The 27,374-nt window shown below is 33.3% G+C and overlaps 3 protein-coding genes across 4 annotated transcripts; 1 reads left to right on the forward strand and 2 right to left on the reverse strand.

The window, feature by feature from the left end:
• Window positions 1-7,719: 7,719 nt before the first annotated feature.
• LOC145010384 (uncharacterized) lies at window positions 7,720-8,175 on the reverse strand. Its single transcript, XM_078968933.1, has one exon. The coding sequence runs from the start codon at window positions 8,173-8,175 to the stop codon at window positions 7,720-7,722; it is 456 nt and encodes a 151-aa protein (XP_078825059.1).
• An 8,427-nt stretch (window positions 8,176-16,602) lies between these two features.
• NF-YC13 (nuclear factor Y, subunit C13) lies at window positions 16,603-17,534 on the forward strand. Its single transcript, XM_078970338.1, has 2 exons — window positions 16,603-17,205; window positions 17,291-17,534. The coding sequence occupies exon 1, from the start codon at window positions 16,738-16,740 to the stop codon at window positions 17,140-17,142; it is 405 nt and encodes a 134-aa protein (XP_078826464.1). The 5' UTR covers window positions 16,603-16,737; the 3' UTR covers window positions 17,143-17,205; window positions 17,291-17,534.
• Window positions 17,535-19,866: 2,332 nt separating this feature from the next.
• Window positions 19,867-27,083, reverse strand: LOC145010714 (G-type lectin S-receptor-like serine/threonine-protein kinase At4g03230). Of its 2 annotated transcripts, XM_078969225.1 has the most exons (8): window positions 25,759-27,083; window positions 24,094-24,264; window positions 23,174-23,370; window positions 22,096-22,306; window positions 21,697-21,934; window positions 21,439-21,583; window positions 20,738-20,950; window positions 19,867-20,196 (listed from the first exon to the last, which is right to left on the reverse strand). In XM_078969225.1, the coding sequence occupies exons 1-8, from the start codon at window positions 26,999-27,001 to the stop codon at window positions 20,056-20,058; spliced, it is 2,559 nt and encodes an 852-aa protein (XP_078825351.1). In that variant the 5' UTR covers window positions 27,002-27,083; the 3' UTR covers window positions 19,867-20,055. The 2 variants fall into 2 exon arrangements, with proteins under 2 accessions (XP_078825351.1, XP_078825352.1); XM_078969226.1 differs by lacking the exon at window positions 19,867-20,196 and having other exon boundaries at window positions 20,409-20,950; window positions 25,759-27,082.
• Between the last annotated feature and the right edge of the window lie 291 nt (window positions 27,084-27,374).

Raw genomic sequence — 27,374 nt, forward strand, 5'->3', positions numbered from 1 at the left:
CAAAATATCAAAATTCTAAGAAATTCAAAAAGTTGAAGATACCAAGCAATCAAATCAAATAAGGTGGTGAATTCAAAGAAATCAAAGATCAAATTGTTAAGAAAGTGAAGAATTCCTAAAAAGCTCCATAGTGGTATCATAAATTTAAATTCTAGATTATGTATGCTTAGGTTGCTCAACTAAAAATACCTTGAGGTTAGGAGGTTTTCTGTGGATGGATTCGGAGGGTTGCATAAAATGAGCATTATTCGGAAAAAGTTGGCAAGTGTTTATGAAGATTGTGAGTATTTAAAGTATGGGGGGTACTTTAGGAAAATTTTAGACACAAATGCATGCGTTGAGGTCTTGGCATAATGGATGAGTTTTAAATGGATTGTTTAGTGCAATATTGGTAAAATAAAAGTAAATTTGCTTGGGGGCAAGCAAAGGCTAAGTGTGGGGTATTTTGATATGTGTATTTTTATATATATTTATGTATAACATATCTTAATATTTTAGCATTTATTATTATTATTTAGAACTAAAATATACTTAATATTCTTTGAAATATTAGATTACAGTTAAAATGAGAGATGGAATGCAAAAGAAAAAGAGAATGGAGCTGAAAAAGATGCAAAAAGGATATTACTGGCAGATTGACCCCTCTTCAGTGATTCGGGTATATCTAATGACTCGTAAGTCCAATTGATGAGATTCAAAATGTTCTGAAAACTAGACAAAATTTCCTACGACTTATGTGAGAGGGACTTTTGGCTAATTCGACACTTATCTTATCCAAAATCGGACTTGAAGATGAAGCATAAAAGCTGGACGAAAATTCCCTCCAAGTTACTTATTCCCCAAGCATCACTTACCTTATTTTTATTTGCTTAATCCTTAAGCCACCATTAGTTTCCTTATTCTAATACAACTCTAATATTCCATATTAATTTCATATCCCTTCAACTATAAATACCCCATATCATTCCACCATTTTCATAATTTATGATATTCCACTTCGACTTGTGCAACAAGAAAACTTCACAGTTGCCGTTTTGAGGGTCTAGGAGGTGGCCGGAAGGCCGTTAAGCTAACGGGAGCGGAGATCGGAAGGGTTGGAGAGCGGATACGTGTCGATAATCATATGGGCTGTTAACGTGACCATGTTTAGCATTCCATTATGTTACTATTCTGTATTTAGTTTCTGACTTGGGTGTCAAAATCTTTTACTTTGTGTTTATGATTGAATGAAGCTTTGATTATTAGACTAATTGCTATATTGAATAGTTTGTTTGTGTTTAATTTATCTTGCCAAGCTTGTTAAAAGATCCTTACGTATCAATGATAATTATTTGATGTTAATTGTTAAGTGAATTGAGTTGTATGAAGATATGCTTGATTGCTTGTCTCTTATGATTTTGATGACCATCGAGATTATAAGTCTAGGAATAATGAATGTGAAACTAGGATTAACATGGGAATAAGTAAGTTAATGTGTGAGCCTTGTTTGATGACCATCAACAAGAGGTTAATTGAATGCCTAATTTGATTAACTATATTTGCAAATCTTGCTTGATACGAACTGAACACTAGGAAGCATGTTAGTTTAACCAATTGATCACTGTTTGAATTGACTTGTTTGCTAAAGGATTAGTTATAGTGAACGCGAATCTAATCATTTTAGGAATCGGTGAACATGAATAAATGACTTTGTGTATGCAATTGTCTATGTTTTTAAGGTGTAACTTGTCTAAACCAAAGTACCTGAAGAGATTTGTTTTCCTGTTAGTTTATCGAGAATTGTTAATTAATTATTAGTTTGAGATTTATTAAACTATTTCTTTTATTCTTTTCGTGTGACCTGTAACCTATAATCAAATATATTAAATTAATCCACCGTTCCCTGTGATCGACACCCGACTTACCTAAGCTATACTGTAATCTGACTAGGTACACTACCTATAAGTGCATAGTTAGTCTAAGTTTGTTAGGTTATAAATATTAAAATTAATGGGTACTTTCGTGCACATCAATCTGCATCAGTAAATGCTTGAAAACTGAAGTCATTGCCTGCGGGGTACCAAAGACCCATAGATTTGCTTCCTTTTAGATACCAAAGAATTTGTTTTGTTGCGGTCACGTGTGACACTTTTGGATCAGTCTGGTATCTTTCACACAAACCGGTTAAGAAGATGATGTCAGGTCTGCTTGCGGTGAGGTACATTAGCGAACCAATGATACCTCTATAAGTCTTGTGATCCACAGATTCACCAAAGGGATCAGCATATATCTTATATCCGAAGGCCATAGGAACCTTAGTAGAAGAATAGTTGTCCATTGAATATTTCTTCAGAAGTTCAGTAGTATATTTCTCTTGATGAATGAATATTCCTTGCTGAATTTGTTTGACTTGGAGACCTAGAAAGAAGTTAATCTCTCTATTCATGCTCATTTGAAATTTGTTTGTCATGAGCTTAGCAAATTCATCCACCATTCCTTGATCAGATGATCCGAAGATGATGTCATCCGCATATATTTGTACAAGCATAAGGTGAGTTCTATTTGCTTTTCTAAATAATGTGGGATCAATCACTCATCTTTTGTATCCTGAAGATACTAAGAATTCAGAGAGAGTTTCATACCAAGCTCTAGGGGCTTGTTTCAGATCGTAGACAGCTTTCTGGAGCTTGTAGCAATGATCAGGGAATTCGATACTTTCAAATCCGGGAGGTTGTTGAAGATAAACTTCTTCTTTTAATTCCCTATTGAGAAAAGCACTCTTAACGTCCATTTAATGCACTTTGATGTTTTTGTGAGAGGCATACGCTAAGAATATTCTGATTGCTTCCATTTTAGCTACCAGAGCGTATGTCTCATCGTAGTCAACACCTTCCAGTTGGCTATAACCTTTAGCAACTAGCCTTGCCTTATTCCTGATGACTGCACGAGATTCATCTAGCTTGTTCTTGAAAACCCATCTGGTACCAACAATAGTATGACCTTGTGGGATGGGAACAAGTTTCCATACTTTGTTTCTTTCAAATTCTTCCAGTTCTTCTTGCATTGCAGAAATCCAATCTAGTTCCAATAAGGCTTCTTTGATAAACCGTGGCTCGACTGCGAACATAAATGCTGCATAGTGACAATGATCAGATAAATCTTTGGCAGATCGAGTTTGTATACCTGCGGATGATTCCCAATAATTTGACCTGGTGGGTGATCCTTCGTCCATACATGCAGGCGAGGCATCAGATGATCAGCAACTGCGGTAGAAGGAATGTTTTCAATATCAGAGGTTGCTTCAATTGAGGGAGGAAGTTCCCCTGGATTTGAGAACAGCCTGCTGAGTCATCCTGACTTGTTGGAATGAGAGAGACATTTTCTTTGATAGGTTCCCCCTGGATTATTGAAGGGAATCTATCTGGAACCTGAGAGGGTTCTCCCTGGACTACGGATGGGAGAGTGACAATTCTTGGATCAGCTCTAGTATCAATATCTTTATGAGTTCATCATCTGAATCCGAAGTTACATTTGATAGTAATGTTTCTCTGCGAGCATGAATTTGAACAACATCAGGTACTGGAACCTCGATGGTTGCGGCTAGATCTGTAGTAGAGCTTTCCCCCTCAACCGGAGAGGTGGAAGTATTGAGAGAAACTTCTTCCAATGTAGATGGTCCAGAGATGTCAGCATGTTGTTGTTGAGCGGTGGGAGATGTAAGAACTTCTGATAGTTTTTCCGTTTCAACTGGTTCAAAGAGATCATCATAATTGGCCTCGACTAGGTTTAAGGGGCCAGAAGATGCAGGAATGTCACATTCCATGATTGCGGTGGTTTCAGTGGATGAAGGGGCATTGCGGATGTGAGAATCATCGAATTTCACATCGAAGCTTTCAATGATCATCCTTGTACGTTTGATAATTACTCGATAGGCAACCTTGTTAATGGAATAACCAAGGAAGATGCCCTCATCAGACTTTGGTGCAAATTTATTAAGTTGATTGTTGTTGTTGATCACGAAGCATCTACACCCAAAGATATGAAAGAAATGAACATTCAGCTTGCGGTTGTTAAGGCCTTCGTATGGTGCTTTGTTAAGATGTTTGCAAAAAATGCTTTGGTTCTGGACAAAGCACGCAGTTGCTACAACTTCAGCCCAGAAATAGAGAGGAAGATGGGCGAAGTTAAGCATGGATCTAGCTGCTTCTACTAGTGTGCGGTTTCTTCGTTCGACGACACCATTTTGTTGCGAAGTGTAGGGTGCTGAGAAGTTGTGAGAAATACCCTTGGACACCAAGAAACTGTTGAGAAGATGATTAGTGAACTCAGTTCCATTATCACTGCAGATGCGTCTGACTGGAAGCTTGATCTGAAGTTCTATTTCTTTGATGAAGTTGACAAAGATTTGTGGTGTCTCTGATTTGAGTCTGAGGAAGAAGACCCATGTAAAGCGAGTGAAATCATCAACAATAACCAATATGTATTTTTTGTGGTGAAGACTGGCTACAGTTGAAGGACCGTAGAGATTAATGTGTAGTAGTTCCAGAGGCTCTGAAATAGACGAATCCATTATCAGAGGGTGACTTGCTTTGACTTGTTTCCACATTCACAGGCTGGACAAAGAGTATCGTTGTTGAATTTGATATTAGCGAGACCGCGGACTAGTTCACCAGTGACTAGATTCTTGATGTATCTGAAGTTGAGATGAGCTAGCTTGCGGTGCCATAACCAGCTGACTTCGGATACAACTTTTGAAAGAAAACACAGTTGCTGTTTACCAATGATGAGAGAAATATTCAGAGGATACATTGTACCTTTGGAGCGAGACTTGATTAAGCAAGAGCTTCGGTCACCCGTCATTATGTAACAGAATTGATCATCAAATTCCACTCGATGGCCTGTTTTACATAGTTGGCCAACACTAATGAGATTGTGTTTAAGACTTTCTACGTAAGCAACCTTCTGAATGGAAAAGTTCTCCATGGTGAGAACACCGTAGCCTCGTATGATGCCATTTTCATTGTTTCCAAAGGTGACATTACCACCATTGCATATAGGCCTGAAATCCCGAAGGTATTCTAACCTTCGGTCATGTGCAAGGAGCAGGCACTGTTGATCAACCATTCTTCTTCTTGATCCTCCTTGCACAATGCCTACAAAGTTAAGTGGTTAATTTGGGCACCCAAGTGAGTTTGGAGCCCGAGGTCACATACGATGTATTAATTGATGCATGATGCGAGGTTGCAAGGACAGGTTTTAAGTCAACTTTCAAACATAGTCCTGGATGTTTGAAGATCTTTGGAGTTTTGTGAGATTGTGAGTAATTATTAGAATTGACCCTGAAATCTTGGGTGTTGAAATTTTTATGAATTCTTTCACATTGACATTGACAAGAGAACTTGTTGTCATTTTTCCTGACCTTTGACCTGGTCTGAGTTTTTGAAGATAAAGTATGTTTTTGTCCATTTCGAGGATTGTCAGATTTGATCTTTTTGTTTGTGTGTTTTGAAAAGGTTTTTTGTGCAGGTGTGACAGGTGTGAAGATACGTGCTGACCTTTTGTGATGTGATTTCTTAAACGTTTGATATGACTTTTTGGGTGATGGAGTTGGCAAAATTCCTTTCCTTTTTTGGGACTGTGATACTGAAATGGTTGGAATATGTAAGATACCCTTCCATTTTGGGTCATTAATAGAATAGATTTGAAATCCATTTGAACGAAAAGACTTATCCTTATGTTTGGATTGTTTTTGAGTATTGTCAGAAGCAGTGAACTCTTTTCTTTTTGTTTTCTTGGATCTAGTTTTCTTGAAAAGATAATTTGATAAAACAAACTCCTCAGGACCTTTTGATTTAGGATATTTCATAGATTCCTTAACTTTTGAGCAAATTTCTCGTTGCTTGCCACGAGAACGAAATTCTTCTTTTAAAACTCTTTTTGCTTCGGTCTTAGGAGAATCACAGTCAGTGATATTTAATTGCGGTTTCCTAGAAACTTTAGAGGTTTTTGAAAAATAGTGACTCGATTCATCTGAACTTGAGAAATTAGAACTTTGAGAACATTGACTAAACTCAAAATTTTCAATTGGTAATTCATGATTAATTGGTTCAATGATCACAGAACTCTTGACTTCAATCAGTGGAGTAGAGTTTTGGACTACCGCAGAGTAAGTTTTGGCAAAAACTTCTTTGGGACAATTGATGTTACGTAATGGGACAGATTGCGGTATGTGACTGCAGTCAGGGATACTACGGTCGGATTGTAAGGATGGGAAGTCTAAAGAGACTTCAGGACTTTCAATAACAATTTCCTCATCAACTACGGATGATGTCTGAGAATCTGTGTTGTTGACATTAGTAGAAGATTCAGGGAGAATTTCTTTTATAACACAATTTATACTCAAATCATGAAGTTTTCCAAAGTGGGCTTGGATATCCTCAGGAAATGTTTTGTTATTGACTGGAAATAAGAAATTACGGTCTGGTGGGATATAGGGACGTTCTGGTGTGAACCGAGGTGATGAGTCCGTTGCGGTTGGGTAACCATTTGACCAACCCCAGTTAAAAGTGTTATCAATATTCCCATTATTGACAAGATTTTCAATGGCCTCAGTTTCATTAAACAACTTTTCAATTAGAAGATTTAAACGTACAATTTCATTTTGTGCTAGATCTCTTTGATTTAAAGCTATTTCTAATTGAGTTTCACTAAGCATTCTAGCATCCTTTTCTAACATTAAAAACTTCTCTAACATTGCCATTTTGAGTCTCTTGTTGTCCAAACGTCCTCTAACATGGAACATCTCCTACGAAGCGATGTTCTTCTCATCTAGGGCTTTATTGTAGTATGTAAGGACGGAAACACAAGTGTCATGAGTGTGTCTATGAAAGGTTGAAAATCATGCATGTTGTAATTTAAAGTTTGAATCATGAGTTTTACCTGTTCCACAATGCTGAGAGTTCCATTTTTAGCCATATAGCAATGATTCTTCTTTGGATTGGATGAGCCATCTTCATCAGAAGTTGCTACCATACATATCTTGCCTTTTCCTTTGTTAAGAACTTCTTCATCTTCATCTCCTGACGACCATACTTGATGATTCCTTTTCACTTGAGCAACGTAGGCTTTTCCATTTTCTTTATCTTCCAGTTCTTGAGCCATTCGAAGATAGAAGGCTCTATCTTTTACTAGGTTTGCCTTGAAATCTTTGGCAAAATGGTTTTCCTTGTTGCACTTGTGACATATGACGACATCACCTTTGTCTTCTATAGAGGTACCGGAGTCAGTTGATTGGGACTGCGGCGGTACTTCTTTTGACTATGTCTACTGAGACTGCGGTGGAGGGAGAGGGTTTTTTGTGGAACGAAAGTGATTGTTCTGATAGTTGCGGTTGAAAGGTGGTCTATTAAACTGTTGGTTTTTGCGAAATGAAGGTGGTAAGCGATTGAATTTCTAACTAATAAGAGCAATGGCATTCTGAAACTCTTCTTCATCGTCATATTCTGAATCAGCTTCATATGACTACGGTGGAGAGTCATATGAGGTGGGATAGGTTTGAGTGTGAGGTGATTGGGCTACTAATGCAAGTGGTCCACCGAAGTCTGAGCAATCCTTGAGTACAGTAGACTCTTGAGCTTGCAATTCTCCATAAAGTTTATAGAGAGATAAGGAGTGAATCTTCCTGTCACCTTGTACAATCATTTTGACTATTGTCCAGTGTCTTCCTAAGCCATTAAGAGACTATAGATTTGTTTCATGATAGCTGCGGATGGTACCCGCATTTGACAGTTTTGTGACAATCAAATTGAACCTTTTAAAATAATCTTCCAAACTTTCACTGGAGTGGGCTTTGAAATTATTGAATCCGTTGAGTGCTGTAGTGAGCTTCTTGTCTTGAGCCTGCTCTGAACCTTCATACAAGTTTTTGAGAACATCCCAAATCTCCTTTGCTGATTTGCAATTTATGATGATGTCAAAGTTGTCAGGAGCAACTCCACAAGAGATTTCATAAAAGGCAATAGCATCACTTTCCATTTTGTCTAGGTCATCCTTTGTGGGATGATTCAAGGCTGGTTGACCTCCTCCAAGTCTTGTTGTGGCTCCATCAGTTTGAACAGGGGTAAGGACTGGAACATGAGGTCCTTCTTCTATAGATCTCCAGATGTCTCTACCAAGTCGTCTGAGATATCTTTCCATCCTTTGAGACTAGTGGTGATACTCATTTGCAACTAGTATTGGGGCTCGATTTGAACCACCAACACTGTTGGAAACATTCAGCGATAACGATTGTGCCATTTGAAAATTTGTTTAGAAATGAGCTTCAGTGGTACAGAAGGCTCTTTGAAAAACCAGAGTTCCGATATTCAAAAAGCAACCACTCTAGCTATGATACCAATTGTTGAGAGAAGAACTTTGTGACACACTTGAACAAAATGGTTAGAACAAGTATATGGCGGAAAAGTTAATCTCGAAGGATTTGTTAGCTCACAAAAATATTAATAGTTAGAAGTTAGTGAGTTAGATGCGGAAAGTAAAGTAATGTAAATGAAAACAATTGTTATATTAAGAATACACGTAAGTTGATTCATAACTTGGAATGCATTCAAACCAAAGTTAGTAAAAGAGATCAAACTTAGTGAAGAAGTCACAAAGACTTGCTCCGAAGAGAGATTACAATAAGATATGATAGTGAGAAGAAAATTTATGAGATAAGTAGTAAAGATACTTGAAAATGCGCATTCAATTTAGAACAAGTGAGCTCTATATATAGAGACTCAAGCATTACAAAGATAACTTCTAGATGTAGCCATGCAAGGCACACTAGATAATAGTAAGCATAAAGAAAAGACAAAAAATACTAAGTTCATAAGCTTGTTGTCTTCTGACTTCGGATGACTGAGGTAGATGCTTTCATTGCTGTAGCAAGTTGGTTGCGGTTCTGGAAAGTTCAAGAGGGTCACTTTCAGTGTTCTAACACATATAATCATGAATACCACAACAAACAACATGCATACAGAACCTTTAGCATGTCTAGACCGCCGTACCGGACCTTCAGCCTGCCTGTACCGTTCTCCGGGCCTTCGGCCTGACTGGTACGCCTCATAGGTCTTCAATCTATTCGGGCCACCCTGGGTCTATTGGCCTTCAACACAAACCATGACCGCGTCAACCCAACCACAACACACATGTCGACATATACATAACTCATGAACATATAATCAATCAACCGATAACAGATAAATCTTACATATCAATAAGCATAGCATCATCCTATTGTTGAGAGAAAAACTTGAGTCACACTTGAACAAGCGTTAGAATAAGTAATAATTCGAAATAAAGTTTAACTAAAAGGATCATTAAAGCTCAACAATAATAATAAGTTACAATTAGAAGGTTAGATTGTTAGATGCATAATTATAAGGAAACGTAAATGACAACAAGTATTATATCAAGTATACACGTAAGTTGATACTTAATGAGAATTGCAGTCAATTCAAGTTAGTAAATGAGATCAAACTTAGTGATAGAGCCTAGGAAGACTTGCTATGAAGAGAGATTCAAATCAGTTAAGACGATATTAAGTGGTGAGTAAGAAGAGAGTAATTTGAGAGATCAGAAATAAGATACGTAAGAGATGTGTTTCATTCAGAAAGTGAGAGCTCCTTTTATAAAGTCTTAGATGATACAAGGGTCCTATCTGTTTAACGATACCATGTAAGGCACATTAGGTAAAAGAAAGTACATTTATAAAATAGATAAAGACTAAGAGAAAAAGCTTGATGACAGAGACCGTGGTTGCTGATCTTGGCTACGGATGAGTCTTCACTGCTGATTGATTGCAGATCAAAAGATGGTTGCGGTTGATGAAGTTAAAGAGGGTCACTTTTATGTTCTAAGACCTATCTATCATGATACAGATCTAAAAGTTCACTATAATACTTAATCATGCAACAAACAGGATAATCAATCCAAAAGGGGCCGAATTTGGTGCCTTTGACCAACAAGTATAGTGAGGAACACTCACCTCAAAAACTGCATAGATCTGACAAGGTCCGTGTGACATCCCCATTTTCACGGCCAGAAAAGACCGATTTTGTTTATGCTTTATAAAAATCAGAGTATCCCTTTTAATAAAAATGTTGCGGAATTTGTTCCCAGTAAAACATGATAAATACGTTATCAAAGCATTTCCAAAGAAAAGTATTTTTATTCATTTTAAAACATTTGGGATCTCATCGCCAATACAGAAACATAATCATAAACAGAACTTACATTCATTATCACCAGTGATTTATATCTCATTAATCTCTCAGTGTAATGTAACTTCATATCAACATTTGTGATATAAATAAACTGAGTGGGTCAGGTTGGGAAACATGGTGAGTACATAGGGTTTTCAACCCACAATAATATAATTATTATGTTTAATCATCAAACAGTTAACCCAATTACTCATCCCCGTTATCTTCTTTACTCTTGAGCATCTACCCTAAGAATCAATTATTTCTCATTCATTCATTCCTAAGGATTATCCTAAGGAATTGGTACGATGTCGATCGTTATCAATGACACAGCTGTCAGACACAGCTGTCAAGCACAGCTACTAGTTCTATCACTTAGGCACAGCTGCCGGAATTGCGACATTCTCTATGAGGCGCTTTTGCTGGTATTGTCCTTTAGACGCTACTGTCAAGGTTAAAATGTTCTCTATTAGGCGCAACTGCCGATAATATCCTTAGAGCACAGCTGCTAGGATGTTTATCGTAGATCAACAACATCTACAAGTTGTGACGCATCTACCAATGCTCATCTATAGGGTACCATGTCAATTGCTGCCAATGTTCACCTATAGGGCACTAGGTCCATACCATTAATATTCCTCTATTTCAGCTTTCACCCCTCGTACTTCATCTACCCATGTTTTACCCAACATATTTTGTAGATATAAAAATACGTATACAGTTTAAAACATTTAAAACATGTATAAAAATCTCTCACCCAACATAGACAACAAGTATTCAGACAATATGCACACATAGCACGTGATTTATATTAAATACTTCATATCTATATGTAAGATGAAAGTAGCTATGCACTCACATGTTAAGGTGGTGATTCCGAACTTAGACAATGCTTCGTTACTCTTGAAACAATTTCCTTCGTCAAAACCTAGTATCAATATCACTAGGGTTTAGTCTGATGTTAACCACGACTAATTAATAGTCTAACTATTATTACTATTATATAAGCGTGACACAATACTTTTCACCCACTATATACAGATGAGGCCAGACATGGAACACCGGTGGGCAGGATCATTTTGGCATATAAGTACTTTTGAATCCAACAACCCAAGCGGCTCTCCAAACCGGAACCACCGTATCGCGAGTGGTTAAAAAAATATATTATAGCGACATTATATAACCCATAATAATAGCCCAATTAAATATTCTAAGGACCTAATAACATTACTATAATTATTTAAAATCTATATTAAAATTTTCATAGGTGTAGCTCACTTACAACGGATTTTAAAGAAAATCCGGCTTTGTCGGGTAGAGTTTACGAGTCGGAGGCTCTTCTCTTCAGAGCCGTTAGGCGCTCTGGGAGCCTCGGGGCTTCCTTCGAGTGCTAAGGGGTTTACCTAGGCTTAGTGGGGTTAGGAACCCTTATATATATATATATATATATATATATATATATATATATATATATACTAGCCGTCTACCCGCGCAAAGCGGCGGACGGCGAATAATTTGATCTCTTTAGAGTTAAAACCATTTTATGTTCACTTCGAGAAATGAATATTAAATGACATCTATTTTTCAAAAGCATTATCATACCATATTAAGGGGGTGTTTGGCTAAGCTTTTTTTAAAACAACTTATTAGGTTCCACATCACTATAAGTTAAAAAAGTGTTTGGATTTAAATAACTTATTTTGGTGGGGAACCTCTAATACGTCATTTTTTCATAAGTTACCCTACACTTACTTATTAACTTATAAGCTAATAAACTAATAAGCAATAAGCTTTTTTTGTCAAACACCCCCTAAATGTTATTACTTCCGTTTATACATACCCAAACCACTTGTACTGTTTATCGTCCTCTTTTTTTTTTCCGTTTTCCTTAATTCCTTTATTAATTTAATGACCTACTAAGTAAAATGCTAAAATATATAAATAATAGTTTATAAAAATAAACCTTTAGAATATCAGGTGTTGTGATTCAAAAGTCGATAAATAGGCCTTTGAGAAGGCCAAAATACTCATGTCTCAACTTGTTTATTGTGATTTTAAACCAAGTTTGGTCACAAATTAAAACATTTTCAACGATGGTATGTAATTCAAGGATTCATATTGATTTAGGTTCTCGAAACCTTAAAATATTGAATAAAATCTATATAGAACCTTATAATAAGAACAATAATCACCGTAATCAGGAAGTCCATGTAATGAAACTTGATATTATAAGAACCAATGATGAAAAATGTTTCATTTTTAGACTAAACAAGATGAAAAATATACAAACTACCTTAATCATGTCAAATCTTGTGTTTAACTGCTCTTTATTGCAAAAGTAAGATGCCAAAATATACAAACTAATGATAATACAATGCTCTAACTGTCCCTCTTGGTATAGTTCTTTGAACCTGCAAAGTCAACACATTAAAGAAACATAGTAAAAACCTTTTTAGGAACAAACCTGATATAATAAAACCTTCATCCAATATATTTATAAGATAAATATACAAAAAGTTAAAAATGATGAAACAATTACAAGTAAGGATTAAAATAAAAACTTGTTAAGAAAGAGTCATCTGCAGGAGAGATATTTGAATCAACATGTATTTTCTGATGGTTTCAAATTTTGAATTATCCGAAATTCATGGAAGGAGCTAGAATTTGTTGAGAAATATAAGGATTCAAAACACAAGTTAAAATTTAATATTATTTTATTGATGACTACTTGTACTATTAGCTTAATAATTTGAATGTCTTAAAAAATAATATTATTATATTCAATCTATTTTTAGAAATAATAGGATTTCTTTTATAAGATAGTAAAGATATATATATATATATATATATATATATATATATATATATATATATATATATATATATATATATATATATATAGAGAGAGAGAGAGAGAGAGAGAGAGAGAAAAGTTGAAGGGGGGAGGTGTGGGAAATGGAAGAACCCGACACCTCTATTTATAGGGCCAAATCCTGATGGACTCGCATATTTGGTTCACAGACTCGTCGAGTCGGTGCCACTTGTCAACTTTTTGGTGGCAAAACGTGTATGGCCTACATTGTGCCACGTCACCCGTTTTGCAGCAGCACCCTGCCGACTTCTAAACCCCGTAACTTTCTCATACGAGCTTCGTTTTTTACATTTTTTATATTTACGTGTATGTAAAAACAAGATCTACAACTTTCATTTTGGCCCCATCGGCTAAGTCTTCACTGATCTTAAATTTAATAGTAGGAGGAGATTAGACTGTTAAATGACCGTGAAAAATTTATAACTCCTTCATATGGACTCCATTTTCGTCTGTCCTTTTACCATTGACTTCCTATTAATGATATCTTCAACTCTCATTTAGGTCGCGTAAGCCAAAAACCGCTCGATCTAAGATTCGAGTTTCGGGTTGTGCAAAACTATGTCAAATCTTATAAAATTCATAACTTCGTCATACGAAGTCAGATTTGGGCGTTTTTTTTGTATGTTCTCGGTTTAACGTATACTACATATTTGTTCTGATCACTAAGGATAAAAATTCCTTTATAAAAAATTACTATTTATGTCTCCCGGTGCTGTGCCGGTTTTGCCGAAAAACTTCGACGGGCCATAACTTCTTCGCTATAACTCGGATTTCGGCGTTCTTTATATGTACGGAACCCTTGAGACATATTATACAACTTGATTAAGATTATTTATTCTAAATAATATTTTGTCGAAAAGTCATTTTCGACCCCTATTATCTCTAAATTGACTAGCCCGGATCTATGGGCGTTATAGTATGACTCCGAATCTCAACTCTCCATTCAAAGCCTACAACCACCAAGTGACCAATTTCCATCAAATTTCCAAATTATCCAAAGTACCATTAATGTCAAACTTAGCCAGAAGGGCAAAAGGTTAAGAAACGTCAACTCAACTTGATTGCCACATCGTGGTTCTGGATACAACAAAACAGTCATGAAGCCCCCTGCCACAATGTCGTGGTTACGGGGTTTTCAGCAACTTATTGCATTCAGCCACCTCATCCGGTTCTAAAAGGTCTCCAATTCAGATCTAGTCCAAAAATAGGGTCTATATGGATAAAGTTTCCAAATTCATCCAATAGAACCCTCTAAATCATGCATCTCGACTTTTAAAGTCTAAAGCACTACATGGCTTTACCAATAATCGTTCAATCCATGGGGTCACTTGACCAAAGCTACAAGAGAGTCTCTAACACCATAAAAGTCGATGCTTTTCAGACATGCATGTCTTGAACTCTCATTAGGTCAAAATAGGGCAAAAAAGCCAATATTTCATGTATGACCCTCAAACTCAATTATAGACTAGATCCAAAGAACCAAATGCTCCAAATGGCCTGGAAAGTCATAAAGTTGCAAGCTTTTTGAAGTCTAGCAACCCAAAGCAACAAGATCTAGAGAAAGAAAGGGAAATATCCATAGATCTACTCATAAACTTATCAATATGAAGACTTTATACCTCCTTGAGATGCTAGAGGAAGGTGAACTCATGGATCTTCTTTTCCTTGGACTCCTAACGAGGTCTTCCACCACCTTTTTCCTTCACAAGCACCAAAAGCGCACACTTTTAAAGCTAAAATAACAAAATAGCTCTAGGGTTTGTAAGGAATGATTTTTGATAGACGAAGGCTAATGGGATGAGGCTAGAAGGGGGCCAAGGATCTTTAAATAAGGCTCAACCCTTAAACTCTAGGTTTTTCCCCAACACCCACTACCACGTCGTGGCACAATCACCATGTCGTGGTGATTCATTAAATCCTGCGGCCCAAAACTCGATGCCACATCGTGGTTTCCAAAGAAGATTGCCATATATACTTGAAAATAATACCATACCTAGAACCGGGTGTTACAAATACTATCGTGTTTGAAAATTGTTAGGAAAATAAGAATACTCACAAACATAACCAACACACAAGGCCGACCTTACTATAATAAAATTAAGCCCTTGCTTAGGGCCCCTAATTCTAAGGGCCCCTTGACCCAAAATTAAATTTGGAGGTTGTTTATTTGAATTCTTCATTCATGAACATCAACAGAAACCATTCGGTAGAAACTGTGACTCAACAACTGTTCTTCACTTCTTCACTTCTTCTTCTTTTTCTGTCATCTGAATTTAATTTTTAGATTAGTTAGAACCACAAATTATGTGACTCAACAACTATTCTTCACTTTTTCTTCTTTATTTGTCCTTTGAATCTAATTAAATGATTAGTGATTTCATTCTTGATTCTGCTAAGATCCACAAAAACCATTACTTCTCTGATTTTCTATTCTTCTTCTAATATTATTCCTGGTGATTTTTGATAAGTTGATTGATTTTTTTTTTTTTTTTTTTTTTTTTTGAAAAAGGATGTCAAGTGTCAATATTAACTCAACCCATTTGGTGATTCTTGTCCAAAATCTTGAATTGAAAGGTTGAATTCTAAAAAGGTATGTTCTATTGTTCTTCTTCAGTTCTTCTTATGATTCTCTATTTCACCACAACTGATTATCTATGATTGTGAATTTGTGATAATCTGATAATCTATTATCTACAATAATTGATATATTTTGTTATTTTGATGAAGTTTTGTTTGATGTAGAAAATAGAAACCAGTTTGATGTAATCATGTAGAAATTTGTTTTTTATTTTTTGCACAAAGGAAGGAAGAAATCTGTTTTTTAAACTTTGATGTAGATTGTAGAATAGAAGTTAATTTTTTTATTTATTATTATTATTATTATTTTAATAATATTCATTACTCAAGTTGGATTTTGGAAAGGAAGAAGGTTTAATTTATAACATTAAATTAAATCTCTATTCTAATAAATGAATAGTTTTAATCTCCATTTGACATGTATTACTCTAATATAATTCTTCATTAATATCATACCACATGTTAAAAAGATATATTAGACAACCCTTTAAAATTCAAATTTAATTTTTCTAATTATATTTTAAATTTGAAGTTATAATAACTTTGAAATTTTGATATATCTTATAATTAATAATTTATTTAAAGTAATTAATAAATAATTTATGAATTTTTACTATGAAAATTTATTTACTATAACCGTGGTTCCCACAGGTTATAAACTAGTATACTAATGAAAAAGAGCCTCAAAATTTTGATCCGTTTGGAGCATCGTTGCCACCACAAATAAATATAAACAAACATAATCCAAATATAAATAAACATAAACTCGTACTACACAACATATTTACTGAGTTTACAAAAAAAAAAGGTTCCATTTTAGTTAGGGCTCTCTTTAAAATAACAATGAAACTAGAGGGACTTTGCTGATATTTTCTTTAAATCCGAGCTAATTATGCATTTTATTCGTATATTAAAGTTCTCGATAAGTTCTCTTTTTCGCGACCATTAATCCGCGCCCAAAACATTTTATCTTCCCGCCAAAATCAAACCCTAAATAACCAAACAATTTCTTCCCCAAAATTCTGTAGCTCAAAACTCCTGTTACAATCTACAGATTTACAGTTATCAATGGCGGAAGGTGAAGAGATTCACACAGAAACCGTCCAATCGAGTATACCAACCGGCAGAGTGAAACGGATTATGAAACTCGACACAGATATCAACAAAATCAACGCCGATGCCCTATTCCTAATCTCGAACGCCACCGAGCTTTTCGTCAAGTTCTTGGCCGAGAAATCATCGGAGGTTGCAGTTGAGAAGAAAAGGAAGACAATAAAGCTGGAGCACCTTCGAATCGCCGTTAAGAGACACCAGCCGACCGCTGATTTCCTTCTCGATTCACTTCCATTGCCGCCGCCACCGGAGGCGGCTCAGACGTCATCGAAACCTGATCGACCTCATAAAAGGAGTGATAATAACCCTGTTCCTGTTGGCACTCGTCGGATTGACAGTTTCTTCCAGAAAGAACCTTAGGGTTTAGTAGAACTTGTCAGTGTTTGCTTTATCTCCAGAAAACGAGTTACGCTTATCGGATCTGTATGTATCTCTTCCTTTACACACATAATTTCTACTTGATTAACCTTATTCGCTTTCTAGATCACTGTAAAATGCTCCATCACAGATTATCAATGGCTGGATCCTCATCGATTATGTTTCAGATATCATGTCCTAGTAATGAACTGTATTGAAATTCTAGTTTTGGGTCTCTTTTCTGATAGAATTCAGAGATTTTTCATTAGTTCTGTGTATCCATAGCCAAATTTCCAAAAGGAGCAACCCTTTGACTTCCAATTCGAATTGAATTCTATCAGATTTTTTTTCTTCCCTAAATTGAAAGTGTAAAAATGTTGTTTTGATCTCTTAAATGCGATATTGAATGGTAAAAAACACCTTATGTTATAGCGAATCAATATGATATGCTTATTAGCGTTATTTATGATCAACCATATGAAGATCACATGTGAATCTTAATGAATCTTAATACACAATAATCTCCATGGTGTGTTAACATTATTACATCAAAGAAAGGAATACAACTACCATAATTCATTAAAATAACATTGATCAATGATGCAATGTTATGTTTTAGGGATGAGTCGAAATGCTAACAATAAAGTTATACACAATATTGTAACTAATGGAAAATACACCAATGGAAATAAATATTAACCACTTGGTTAAGTAAACAAATGCAAAGTCGATAATGGAGATATAAAAAAAATATAAATGTCGAACAAATCAATACAATAAAGATACATATTTACAATGGTTAGTATCTATTTCTTTGACATGGATGGTGTATGTAGTTACAATTTTCTTGAGGTTTTGATCTTTGAATCATATAAATAAAAATGTTTTTGTTAACCCTTTTTAATATATTTTATCTATATTGTTTATTTTGTTTTAATTAATCTTTATAAATCTTATAAAGGAGGCTATTTAAATCAATATGGTTTAAGTATTTATTTTGTCTTTAGACTATATTGATTTGAAACTCCTAGCATTTTCAAGTTTTTCTACTTAATTGTCTTTTAACCATATTTATTTGTAATTACATAACTCTTAACTTCTTCGACATAATTGAATGATTAAATACAATAATTTGCTTATATAAGAACATGTTCCTCCATTTTTTGTTAATCATATTTTATTTTATTTTGTTTTTTGTTATATCGAGTATTTGAAAATGAAAAAGTAGATTTTAGTTTGATGTGTAAAAGAAAGATTTCGTTTTTTTTTTCTTTCTTTCTTCTGTATAAAGTACTTGATTTGGAAGAAGTAGATTGTAGTTGTTTGATGTGTAAAAGAAAGATTTCAATGATGAAATATGTTGGTGCCACACGATTTTTGGAATTAAAATTGTTTATTTAAAACAACTTTGGGTTGTTCGATTTGATGTTTGATGCTTGGATGAATTTAAAAAGATTTGAAATTAAAATTCTATAAATTGCTTAGTTGATTTTTTTTTTAATTATTTTTTTATTTTATAAATACTTAGGTATGAAAAAACTATTTTCGTTGCATTATGTAAATCTCTTGCTCTCGTAATTCTTTTTTGTTTAGTTGGTGTTATGTAATATGTTTTAATATGATTATTATTGTTTTTTTTAATGTTCTACTATATTTTTATTTCTTGATTTAATAAAGTGTATCCATAATTTATATTGATAACATATTAATTTAACGAGAAATTAAATATCTTCCTACTTCTTGTTCCTATCAACCGTCATACTTATTTAAATGATGATATGTGTCATATTACTATACTAAAATATCATTATATTTCATTAAATGAGTATTAAATGTTATACATGTCACCAGTTAATTGGATAACATGATTTATTACATTTCATTAAATGAGTATTAAATGTTATACATGTCACCAGTTAATTGGATAACATGATTTGTAGGAACAAAAAGTAAGAGGATACTTAATTTCTCTAAATTAATTTGTAGGTTTTTTTTTTTTTTTTTTTTTTTTTTTTTTTTTTTTTTTTTTTTGTAAAAAAAATCTAGATAACTAATTAATAAAAGTATAATATAAAATTGTTATTTTTATAAGAGAAATAGATGGATGACTTAACTGTGACTTTCAAGATAAATAAATTTGAAACCAATTATATCTCAATCAAAATCAACATAAATACTTTTAAAACAAATTATAAGTCGATCAAAATCTTAAAAATAATGGAATTCAGTTTCATTGTAAATATTATTAGCCAAATACACTTGGTTTTCAAATGAAATTTCAAATGCAAATCTATTAACAAATTACAAATACCATGAAAATAATCACATAATCCAAAGTAATATGTAAATTTTCATAACTATATTGTTATAATTTAATATATATATATCTATTACAACGTCCGATACACAGTTTTTAATTTTTATCTAAGTTTTGATTTTAACTTTTATTGTAATATCATGTAAAATACGATGCATTTAATATTTTCTTATTAGAATATGGATGTTTTTATATCATCATAAAGTAAGCTTTTTTTCTACATCTCCTATCTAAAAGAAAGCAATGTTATGATCTTCAAAGTAACATAAATATACCACATCGTTTGTCAATTAAGATTAGACTTATCATATAAAATATCATTGGACTAAAAGCAAATTAAACTACTTTTTGTTCATTCTTAATGAGAAATATGTGTTTCTATAGATTTTTGACAACTATATAACCAATGGTTTTCAACAACAAAACTTGTTGGATTCAATTATAATTTTGTATCTATATTATATTTAAGGAGGTACAACTTTATACATTAAATAACTTTGTGAAAATATTTAATTTGATTTCAGCTGTATTTATACTCCCAATATCCAAATTATTGACACCGTTGTTGATTTACACCTTCAATTACAACTATTTTAAATTTACCTGCTATGACTCTTTGTTTGACCCGTCACACTATGACTCATCGTTTGACCCATCACAACGGTCACACTATGACTCATCGTTTGACCTGTCATAGTATGACTCATCATTTGACCCGTCACACCTGCCCATTTGTTTACCTATACATACCAACCAATTGTTTGTCAATATATCATACTTCTTTAATCAAGAATGCTAAAACCAACGGATTTAGTTTTTCAAATCAATATATTTATCATCTTTGTTTTCTATGTATAAATACAACACAACATCCGTTTTATCACCTATTTTCTATGAATGAATTTCTCATATCAAAGAGAGAATAATATCATCATGGAAACTTGGAAAGAGATTTATCCACAAGAAATGAATGTGTTTCATAGAAGGAGATACCACTATTCATCTTTATCCATTTACAATGTAAAATTGTTCATTCTACCATATCCACACACATTAATTTATGAAGTTCATCAAAAATGAGGAGAACAAATCTTCATATTTTTGAGAAAATTAAACTTTACATGTATAAGTTCATATAAGGAATAATAACATAAAACACTAACAACTTAATCACCATACTTATCGTCCTTGTATTACGGAGATTGTCACGTCCACATTGGTCTGTGTATGTGGTTGATACGAAGAAGAATTAGTATAAGAAGACGAAGTTAGTTTTCTTACTAAAAATGCCGGTTGTTTCGGTTCAGGAAGTGTAGCAATGTCGCTAGTGAGCATAGTTACTACATTGGACATCGTAGGACGATCATCAGGATCTTCTTGCACACATAAAAGCCCAACTAACAGACATTTTAGTACTTCATCGGAGTTGTAACTTTCTGTTAAAACTTGTTCCATTAGATCCAACGGATTTCCTTCCCTCCACAAATGCCAAGCCTGACCATATTACTCAAGATCAGATATCTTGTAATAAAAAACGTTAGAAAGACTGCTCATACACAATACAATTGTGTATGTACACCATGTTTGCAATATAGGGTACATTGCATGACCAAAAATAAACTAGATTGGGCTAGAAAAAAATTTATAAAATTATTTTCGATGATGAAGATGATGATGATATTTGCGTGCTTTGCACAGACGAGGAATCAAGAGGAAGTCCATGTGCCATGCACATTGTTCCGTCATCCTTTTGATTGGGACAAATATTGCGGTTTTTGTCATGTTGATGTCAGCCAAAGTCACTGTCTCAAAAAAATATATTTGAAATTTGTAATTTGTTGGCATACGTATAGTTGATAGACACATGAAGTTAGTGGGCTTTCTTTTCAAAAGCAAAGAAGATCAAAAAAAGCAAGTTGGTAGCCTTTCTTTTCAAAAGCAAAAGAAGATCAAGCAAGGGTTTGATGAGATATTGTACTCACATAATTGAGAAGACTAATGGCTTGATCACATTGATAGTGTTTCTTTTTCCCACTGATAATCTCAAGAACAACTACTCCAAAACTATAAACATCAGATTTTACTGAAAATAACCCTTCTAATGCATATTCCGGAGCCATATAACCACTGCATCAAGAACAAATAATAATTGTCAAATATTTTACCTAATGCCATAATTGTTAAATATGGATAAATTTTACGATAATTTTTATATTCTAATAGATGTACATGATACTTACTAGGTTCCAATAACTCTTTTTGTATTAGATTCCACTTCTTTGCCATTGACAATCTTTGCCAATCCAAAATCTGATATTTTTGGATTTAAATCTTCGTCTAATAATATGTTGCTGGTTTTTAAATCTCTATGGATGATTCTCAACCTCGAATCTTGATGAAGATATATGAGCCCTCTACAAATTCCCATGAGTATTTCAAACCTTTTTGGCCAATCAAGCAATGCACTTTGTGTCCCATCTTGCAAGTAGTTCATTCAAAACATAAGTATAAATATATGTCCTTATCTTTAATTTTTTTTTTCTTGAAGTTAGAATACTATAATAAGCTTTTATTAGGATTTTCTTAATAAAAACATTAATCATCATTTTGATCATAGTGAGAAGGCAGTAGAGGATTACCAAATATGAAGGCATCTAAGCTTTTGTTAGGCATATACTCATATATTAGCATCTTCTCATTTCCCTTCATGCAATATCCCAATAGTCTAACAAGATTTCGATGTTGAAGTTTTGCAATCAATGTAACCTCATTCTTGAACTCTTCTAAACCTTGTCCTGAATGGATTGATAACCTCTTCACTGCAACTTCTAGTCCCCCAGGGAACTTACCCTAACATACGTTGTCACGATGATTATTTGGTAAGCGAAAAACATATGAATTGAGAATAATTGTAAATAGTTAAAATTGACTACTTGTAACTTGATAAGAATTTATAAATATGAAGACTAACTAAATTAGATAATATAAAACACCATTTAGGTGATCGTAACATGTTTTCCTATTGTAATTTTTTGTTTTCTTTAGGTAACTTTTCCTAACACAACACAAAAATGTTAAGGGTGCGTTTGGTTGTAGAAATTTTTTCAAGAAAAACGGAAATTTTGAAAACGCGTTTGGTTCGTTCAGTTTTCCAAAATTTTCAGTTTTACAAATTGTATGTAAATTAGAAAAGTGATTTTTATAGTTTTCCAAAGTTTTTCCAAATTTCTAAGATGGAAAATGAAACCTCCCCCGGTTTCAACCGAACGTGTTTTTTAAAATTTTCATTGAAAATTGAAAATGAAAACTCAACTCTAATTTCTGAAAATATTTTCTTAGAAAATAAAAACAATTTTCCACAATCAAATGCATCCTAAACTTTCAAAAAGCAGGATTTTCAATAAAAAAAATACAAGATTTATTATAAAGCATAAGTTCAATCCGTTTTATAAAATGAGTATCGTAACTTCTAACATATTAAAATTTATATCGAGTTGAATGGACCTCTTGACACCTGTTTTCCTTTTCTCATTTGTTCATAAATGAGAGAAAGGAAATATATCCACATACATGATTTTTCTTTAAAATGTTACTTAGTAATATGAAGTGTTTAGAAACCGTTTGTAGTCAATGTATGGAATTTGAATTATAATAAATGAAATAATGGAATTAAAGATACACGTTTTGATGTTTTTTAAAGGTAATATGAACTCTCACCTTATAAACGGGCCCAAAACCACCTTCACCAAGCTTATTTGCTTCTGAGAAGCCATCTGTGGAAGATGATATTTTTTCAAAGTCAAAGAAAGGTATACCAATGGTTGGCGAATCACTTTCATTGAATGGATCTAACATATCCTGAACTTGCCTCACACTTTCATTAAATTGATGGACAGATTCGCTTTCTTCCTTTCCTAAAAGAAAAACATAAAGTTAGACATATATGGACTTAGATGTTATATCTCCTTTTACTTTAAACCACACCCTTGGTATCACTTTTGATTTTGAAAAATCTAACCAACTTTTTTTTATTCTTTCTAAATTTTGTCAAGAAAAATTGTAAGATTCCCATGTCTTGAATTTGACCATATTCTTGAATCTTAATCCACATAGCTATTTAAATTACATGACATTACCACGAAAATGACCAAAATTGAAGACGTAGAATAACAAAAGACCATTTTTTTTTCACATAAAATACAAAATACCCATGATAGAATTTGATAAAACTTTGCAAAATGAGATCATATTTTGCCAAATAATGTTATTTTGCAAAAGAGAAAAAAAAAAAACTTTTTGTGATAAGGATAATTCATAAAGCAATTTCGCAATTCCTAAAAGTTATATGGCCAAATTGGTAGTTATTTTGTCATATATGAAAAGTTACTCGTAATTTTTCTTTTAATATCCATCTTTATTTTGGTGATTATTACCATGTCAAAAATAATAATTGTACACTTGCTGATATTTATGAGTAATGCGAGAGTCAAATACAAATGTAATGCATTTAGGCGTTTAGGATAATTCAAAGATCGTTTTGACAATAATAAGTTTCATTTGTTATATAGATATCAAATTAATACTATACATGCTTAGATAAAAACGATGATTTAAATTTAGGATTGATGTTTATGTACCTTGTGCTTTCCTGATATTGATCCTTCTCCTATAACAAATAAACGCTATGCAACAAAAAAGTAGAATTCCAGGAATGGCAGTTGCAGAAAGGATAATGAATGCGGAAGATGTTGACTTTGACCTTTTTACACTTTGATTTGGTACTTGAGTTGTAGGGGGTTTTTTAATCGCTGAAACATATTGTATATGATCCAATTCAGTTCATGTAAAGAGCTTGCATGTATATGTATATCATTTCTACACTCTACACAATTATCTTGAAACTTATTATTATTATTTTTGAATGGCAAGGTGATAAAAAAATAAAATATAGAAAATGAAGAACATATTTAAAGAGCATTGTGTGGGCATATGTTAGGTAACAAATATTGGGAAAATCTAATATGTTTGTAAATCTAATAATTTTATAAAAATTCAAGATTCAATGTTAATTAAGGACAAGTCGAGTAGGTGTAGGTGCCAAAGGAGCATATAGTGTACTATTATATTTTTTTCAACTTATGATGAAATTATTATAGTTAATGGGTGGTCCCTTACAAAAAGAAATGAACTTTAGTGAATCATTTCTTGTTTTTGAAATATGACAATATATAATAAGGTGCCATCTCTTAAATGAAAACATTACTTATGAGCTTTAACAGTTTATTCGGTGCCGAAAATATAATATATATAAAAATTGATAAACAAGAAGGGTCACAACCAAAATTTTATATTTTTGGGTCTAAAATGTATAAAATGAAACTATAAGGATTGTTTCTAACAAAAAAATAGGAGGGAGACAGCCCCTATAGGGCCGATTTCTTGTAGTGAGTGTCATAAACAAAAACAAAAATTAAGTGTAGTGTCTTATTTATGTCTAAAATAGAAGTGTTCGTTTAAATAAACTAGTTCTAACTAGATTGAGTGAATTCTAATTAATTTTATTGACCAAATCAGTTTTTATAACTTAAAATGTGTAGAAGTATATATAGAAAGAAAATATAAGTGGATGAAAATTCTTTTTATAATTCGATTTTAGTTAAAACATTTCAAAAATATATAAGAAGATTAAAAGAGAGATATGCCAAGACTGAGAGGTAAGAGTGACTATTGTGTTTGATAGGATTTTGAAATTAAAAATAAAACAACTCTAATAAATTAACAAACTATTTTTTATTTGGGTACAACCTTCTTATTTAATAAAAAAACAACTATAATAAAAAAGGTTATAGCTGTTCAAAAAAATAAAAAACGTGAAAAGGTTATAGCTTACATCCAATAGGTCAAATGCATACAATTTAGTGACAGATTGTTCGAATAATTTTATCTTAGGTTGCAAGTTTTGATTCATTTATCTATAATTTAATAACAATAGTTTATATTCACTAGGTCAAATGAGTACAACCACAAACAAATAAACTAAAAAAGTGCCCAATGAATCCAACGTTTCCAAAGTTAACAAAATATATCAAAATACCTAATCTATCAATCATCTTATAAAAAAAAAAATTATTCTTATCATAACAATATACCTATTTTTTCTAATAATTATATTTCTTTTCACTCTTCAAGTCATTGAGGGTTAACTCAAAACCAGAACGAAAATTAAAACGTTTGTGTTTGTTGTTATAAACAAAAATGAAACAACACAAGATGATATCATGATAATATGAAAGTATACTTACCTTTCGAAATAGGGTTTCTGATAAAAACTTCAACTCCAGTTACTCCATCACCAACTTGAACATCAACAAGATACGATCCAGAACTCCATATCCAACACCCTTGTTTACCTCCAGGAACTCCAACTCGAACCAATTCTGGATTCCCAACATCATTATACGAATAAGCTTGACAACAATCCAAACCCAAACACTTTTCTTTACATTCCGACGCACTTCTAGACTCCAAAAACGTCGCAAATGTTACATCGATCTTCATGATCTCCATTCCCAAGAAACTAGTGTCGTTCCCACTACATATAGTCGAAGTCCTTTTGCAGATTTGTTGCGATGAAGCTACATCATCCATAAGCTCAAAACCAGGTAAACAGTTACAGATCGAATCGTTTTCCATCGTTGTAGTGATGTTACAGCTTCTATTTGGTCCACAAACGTTGAATCTACTACAATAGTTCTTAGGTTCAGACCAATTTAATACCCATTTGCTGAATCTTGAATCCCAACTGTAGAATTGGATTTCACCGGATGAATTCATTAAAAGCCTTGAGGAAGTTGACTTTTGAGTGGAGTTTGACAATAGTTCAAGTGCTGCCATTGTTATCTTGGTGAGGTTTTTGTTGGGTTCTAGACCGAATCCGCTTTTCCAATGAAGGCTTTTTCCGGTGAAAACCGTGTAATTGTTGTAGCCGAAGACTTGATCTTTTTGGAACACGAAACTTCCGGTTCCAGGATCGTTTGGAGTTTTCCATGATACAATTTTCATGGTTTTCTCCATATACATTCCTGGAAGGAAAGTATCGGTTGGGAACGCGAAACTCGACCATAGATGTTTTCCAGATTCATCTACCATTATCGCGTTCCCTGTATCCAATAGTTTCAGGGTCCGACGATCGGACCCTGAATGTAAGTTTGTGGTGAAATAGTTCGTAGAACTATCTTTCACCACAAAGTTACCGTCCTCTTGGATGGTGATTATGGATGAAGATGATGAAATCGGGGAGTCACGGTTTGCGACCCATACAATTGTTTTGGGATCAAAGTAATACCATATCCCGACATATCTATGGTTTGGTTGTAGCTCAAAGAAACCCATTTGAAAGATTTTTCCAGGGGAAATGAGTGTTTCATGATTTGCATCACGGATAACTTCGTTTTTCAGCAAGATTTCTTTAGCCTCATGAGAGGATAAGAACACGACGATTGCAGTGAAGAAGAAAAGGAAGAGTTTGATGGGGGTAGTCGTCATATCAATATATGGGAGATTATCGAGAATGAATGTAGATTTTGGTTGTGTTGTTTCATGTTCTAGTGATATGAGGAATACTAAACGCTACTATCATTGATATGTGATAGAAAAAGATAGACAATGACAAAAAACATAGAATATAAATAAAGACACGTTTAATTTAATAATTTATTTATAATGTTATTTTATTGAAGGTAATGAAAAAATAATGTAAAAGATTATAATAATGTTTTTTCTGAAAACATGTACGAAATAGAAAAACTAAGAAAACTACTTGGTACAGAGAATCACGTGCATGGCACATTACAGAAACATTACAGAAGCATATGGTTGGAGACAATGCTTTACAGAATATATATATATATATATATAT

Source organism: Lactuca saligna, chromosome 8 (assembly GCF_052625555.1).
Source record: "Lactuca saligna cultivar CGN05327 chromosome 8, ASM5262555v1, whole genome shotgun sequence".
In the NCBI taxonomy this organism is placed as follows: Eukaryota; Viridiplantae; Streptophyta; class Magnoliopsida; order Asterales; family Asteraceae; genus Lactuca; species Lactuca saligna.

What these genes read in the sequence shown, in the direction of transcription:
- LOC145010384 (XM_078968933.1), bottom strand. Translation starts at nt 8,175, where the DNA reads ATGGAAAGATATCTCAGACGACTTGGTAGAGACATCTGGAGATCTATA.
- NF-YC13 (XM_078970338.1), top strand. Translation starts at nt 16,738, where the DNA reads ATGGCGGAAGGTGAAGAGATTCACACAGAAACCGTCCAATCGAGTATA.
- LOC145010714 (XM_078969225.1), bottom strand. Translation starts at nt 27,001, where the DNA reads ATGACGACTACCCCCATCAAACTCTTCCTTTTCTTCTTCACTGCAATC. An exon ending in CAATATCAGGAAAGCACAAG is followed by an intron (nt 23,371 to 24,093) that starts GTACATAAACAT and finishes TTTTTCTTTTAG; the next exon opens with GAAAGGAAGAAAGCGAATCT. An exon ending in CCATTAGTCTTCTCAATTAT is followed by an intron (nt 20,951 to 21,438) that starts GTGAGTACAATA and finishes TAATATGGTCAG; the next exon opens with GCTTGGCATTTGTGGAGGGA.